The 5,020-nt window shown below is 39.1% G+C and overlaps 1 protein-coding gene across 1 annotated transcript in view; it reads right to left on the bottom strand.

Annotated features, from left to right (window-relative positions):
• LOC139737869 (lysosome-associated membrane glycoprotein 5-like) overlaps positions 1–1,390 on the bottom strand; it is a 23,108-nt gene extending 21,718 nt beyond the window's left edge. The window contains exon 1 of the mRNA XM_071648539.1: positions 1,203–1,390. Coding sequence (XP_071504640.1) covers positions 1,203–1,239 — 37 coding nt within the window. The 5' untranslated portion in view covers positions 1,240–1,390. The remainder of the gene's footprint in view (positions 1–1,202) is intronic.
• Positions 1,391–5,020: the final 3,630 nt, after the last annotated feature.

Here is a 5,020-nt window from a genome sequence, read left to right as displayed (position 1 = left end):
CTTCTTTAGGCCCCCTTGATCTGTTGGATAGCTACACGAAAGGACTACAAAATAAGAAGAGATCATGCTATATAATGACCCATCAGCTATACCAAAATGGCTAGTCCTTTATCTTCTTCTTGATGACAAACGACTCGCAATAGTAAATCCCACACCATGATGAAGAAAAGTAGAATTCGAAGAATAGCGCATATTCAAATGGAGCAGTATCAATAATCAATAACTAAAAGATATCGAATTTAGAATAATTTCCTGTTTTCATGAACCAGGCGGTATGTCATCTTCATAATTTAGTGGTTGCTGCCAAGATGTCACCATCTGAAATGTCTCTCATAATAGGCTTTAACACATGGATTTCAAATTACCCATATGAAATTATATTATCAACACAAATTACAGAATATTGGGGGATTCTTGAATTGTAATCAGTCAGTAATTACCTGAAAAGATAATGTTGAATGATTATTAACCCAAATCATGTTTGTAAATTTTGCATAATAAAACTAACTGGTGGGGAATTTGATTTTCTATCCTATTCATATCCCTTTTGTACTGCCGTTTGCTTGACAAAATTCATTTTTATTCCCGAATCAATTCGAAAATGGAGTTGAGAATCCCTTCAATTACACTTATTTCGGTAAATGGTGTGGAGGAATGCCTTCGATACTACCGCCATGTTTGCTTTTGGCGTACAAACAGTCTAGATCGTTCTTCGAAACCCTACAAGCTCTGGGCAGGGATTTTTTTTTTATGGAGACAGGGAGAAAGTATTCAGGGAGTCATAACGAATCCACGAATCATCAATCCAAATTTATCAAATAATGCAGCAATGCTGGAATTTACTCGCTAAATCATTTTCATATAGTACACGTGCCCCCGAATATTTCTGACATACAAAATGCTCGCTAGCTTTATCTCCCTATCTCTCCCCCACCCCCTCTCTGTCTCTCTCTCTCTGTCTCTCTCTAGATATGTCTCTAGCTCTCTACCCACACACAAAATGAGGTGTGATTCTCATTCACATTTTTAATCAAGTGCGTGGGTTGTTCGTTCCTAACTTAAAGGTACGTGGTTAGACATGGATGGTTCGATGCTAACCTTTACAGTGACCATACAAAATTCCTTTACCGTATGGAACACGACATTCTGTCCAATTCGTTTCAAAGATACGAGAGTGCTGTCCTTAATAGTCATCTACTCACCGGATATTAAAAGCAGCAGGGCCAGTCTCAGATACATCGTAAGATGCTGGTAAGCTCTCACCACCTTGTCTCAATAAAGCAGGCTGATTGCTCTTGTCAAGTCCACCTTCCGCCTGCAATCTCGCGATGACAATTCCACTGATGCCTGCAGCAACGTGAAGAGGTACGTTAAGTTGCACGGCGGACGATCTAGGAGAACCCCCGTGCCTACGATTGCATTATGTCAGGGTTCACGCGCATAGTGAAAGTATGTATACTTGGCGCCTACTGGCATACACGCGAATTCACATACACTCAAACACCATACAAATAAGGCACGGACACACTCCACACAAAGCACGTATACACACAAGTTATCCTCGCCGCTACTCGATCGATGATCTTGCGACGTCAAAAATTGTCTTTGCGGAGGAGCTTCCGAGATGCAATGGTCGGTGCGGGCAGCTTAGAATAATATCCCGCAATAGCGTTTGATGGAGCCATATGGTTTATAAACAGGGAGGAATATCGATCGACGGGTTTTGCTTCATTTGAAAACCTCCGTGTGAAGTTGGGGATGAGTGAGGCGGACAGGAAGACCATGTCCATGGGAGGATGCATTATGGACTGGCGCCCTCAGTAAACTAGACCCTCCAGCACGGTGTGTTCTGTGTGGAGATGGGCGTACCGTTGCAATCATTTTGGTGGTCACACCTTAATGAGGTTTAAGAGCTTTGTTGGAAGGTCGGAAGAAAAATAATAAAATGCCATATCTTGAAGTGTAATGCATACATTATGCTGTGATGCACTTATTTGGTGTGTGAATGTGTGTGTGTGTGTGTGCGTGTGTGTGTGTGTGTGTAAGTAGGTGCACACACACACACACACACACACATAACGATTGATTTGGTTTTGCATAATAAAATCAGAATGCTAGTAATATAAGGGGATAGGATGATGTGTTGGAAATACGTTAAATTGAATTATGATTTATGAAATTTTAGTTTACTGCAAGCTTTTGTGTCATGCTATCTTTTCATTTGTGTATATCATGCAGTAATCAGATATTGATGTGTTTGATCAAGTTTATAAGGGTAAATTTTGTATTGTGAGATTTATTTATCAATCTCTTTTGCATGAAGGGTTTGTGTATAAGTCTCTTTTTTTCATTTGTAGATATGAACCTCAATGTTATTTCTCTGCATAAAAAAAGTGATCAAGCAGAAAAGAAGTGAGAAGATACTATACTAATAACCCTTTTTGTTAATTTTCGTTTCATTATGATGATGCTGATATCAAACGAAGTACAAATATGAATATCAAAAAAAAAAAGTGGTGTGCATGTGTTTGTGTATACGCGCGCCCGCGTATGTGTATGTGCGGATATTCATTATAATAAAATGGGTTCAAGAATGTAGCCAATTGGAAGCGCTGAAACGAGTAACGTGTGCGTGCATTAATTTCTCACTAACATACACGGCCTGACGTCACAATGTTTACACTAGCAGTGCGCACTCAATCAGTTGTTACAAGTGCGTCGCGCGCTACTATACGCGCTGTCAATCCTGTAAGCAACTTCTAGTTCGGGCTGCCGGCCGGCCTTTCTTGTGTGCATAACATGTGTGGCGTACGTATACTCTTATACATGTACAGGTGTACGTACAGTACTTATATGTGCTGGATTTCCGAGTGCGACGTGCGTAAATGTTTGGGACGAACATCTTCGGACATCTTGACTCTTGAGCGAGTGCTGCATGTAGCTGACTGGTATTGACCCACAAAGGTATGTGAAAGATGCTGTTAGTTTTCGACCCATTTTATAAAACAAATGATGCACAGGATTCTGTTTCACAATTGTAAATACCCTCGAGTGCGCTACATCTCCACTAACGCACTCTATCCTGTGCATCATTTGTATATTATAAAATGGGTTCAAGAATGTAGCCAATTGGAAGCGCTGAAATGAGTCACGTGTGCGTGCATTAATTTCTCACTAACATGCACGGCCTGACGTCACAATGTTTACACTAGCATTGCGCACTCAATCAGTTGTTACAAGTGCGTCGCGCGCTACTATACGCGCTGTCAATCCTGTAAACAACTTCTAGTTCGGGCTGCCAGCCGGCCTTTCTTGTGCATACATGTGGCGTACGTATACTCTTATACGTACATCTCACAGTACTTATGTGCGGGATTTCCGAGTGCGACGTGCGTAAATGTTTGGGACGAACATCTTCGGACACCTTGACTTTTTGACTTGAGCGAGTGCTACATTTAGCTGACTGGTATTGACCCACAAAGGTACGTGAAAATTGCTGTTAGTTTTCGATCCATTTTATAAAACAAATGATGCACAGGATTACTTCTCGGGTATTTACAATTTAGTGCAACATGCAGTCGGCTTCGCCTCGTGCATGTTTCACAATTGTAAATACCCTCGAGTGCGCTACATCTCCACTAACGCACTCTATCCTGTGCATCATTTGTATACTATCTTTACCAGGAATATTTACCAAAGACACATGCTTCATGTGTAATGAACGATCATTTGCTAATGCTAATACCAATTTGGTCTACTGTTTATATCACTACGCAAATGAAAAATCACTACATGTATGAAAAATTATTGATATATAGATGAAGTCAACTTTTTATGAAATCAGCTCAAGTATTGATAGTTCTATTCAGGAAATAAAATCTCATAGTTAAGAAATGATTTAAATCCAAAATCACATAAATATATAAGATAGTTCTTTATTGAAAACACGCAGACTGGGGAGTTTTATTAATATTCTTGGCCAAGCAACTCACTAAAACTAAGCAATTCTTCTGTATGAGCACGTCAGCATGTCTGTGGAAGGGAAGTATCTTAACGAGGCTTTAACAGTCAAACTGTAGTCAATATCATAACATTCGTGTAATTTCTTCATCACTTCAGTTTATTTTCCACATGTGAATGTGAATTTAATTAATTAACCACACAAGGATTACACAAAGGAACAGAACACAAATTATGACAACAACGACAAATTAGTATCCCATAGCCGTATTCTGGGAAACAGAAGTGTCCTCAGATTTCATTAAATGTAAGGATAAAGTAGCACAGGAAAGACATGCAGCCTTGATAAACCGCTTATAAGGCCGTCCTTCGTGGAAGGTCCTTGATCTTTCAGGCCGCCCTTCATTTCATTAAATCGGAAGTGTAATACTCGAATATCTGAGTATGGAACATAATATACAAGGAGAAAATCGTATCACACTGTAGGGCTTATGGACTCTTGCGCACAATTGAAAGGAAGACAATACATACATAATAACATTTAGAAATCCATACATCATGGTCTTTTTTTTCTCATTAAAGCTATATTATCTATATGTATATACAAATATGTTGCACAAACAAAGATCGCGTATATATACATTTTGTGAATTTATGTTGTCGGAACTTTGTTTTTGCATTTTAGAACTGAAAAATACAAATCAGTCAGAGTTTAGACTCTAAAAAGATTAGGGTGTGATCCCTGTAAGCTCTGACATAATCAAGGTAAAACAGGTGATATTCCTTATAGATTTCACAGTAGAACTGGCACATACAAAACGCTCCGGAGACACATTAAATAAAGGGAATGTACATTTATGATTACACTCGTACACTTATGTCATACGCCTGCTTTAACAAACATTCATTTTGATTAAATTTTACTGTACGTTGGGACTGGAAATCATGGAGGGGATTGCGGAATTTTTGATATCATTTTGATAATTCACGCATAAGATTCGACCTCACTGGGACCGAAAGGACAACGAGAATAATTATCATAATCATGTCAACTGGTCGG

The sequence above is a fragment of the Diadema antillarum genome, unplaced genomic scaffold (genome assembly GCF_040938485.1).
Source record: "Diadema antillarum isolate AM-2024a unplaced genomic scaffold, OU_Dant_1.0 scf00000029, whole genome shotgun sequence".
NCBI classification, from domain to species: domain Eukaryota; kingdom Metazoa; phylum Echinodermata; class Echinoidea; order Diadematoida; family Diadematidae; genus Diadema; species Diadema antillarum.
The sequence above is the reverse complement of the archived record's forward strand: the minus strand, read 5'-3'. Positions and strand labels throughout refer to the sequence as shown.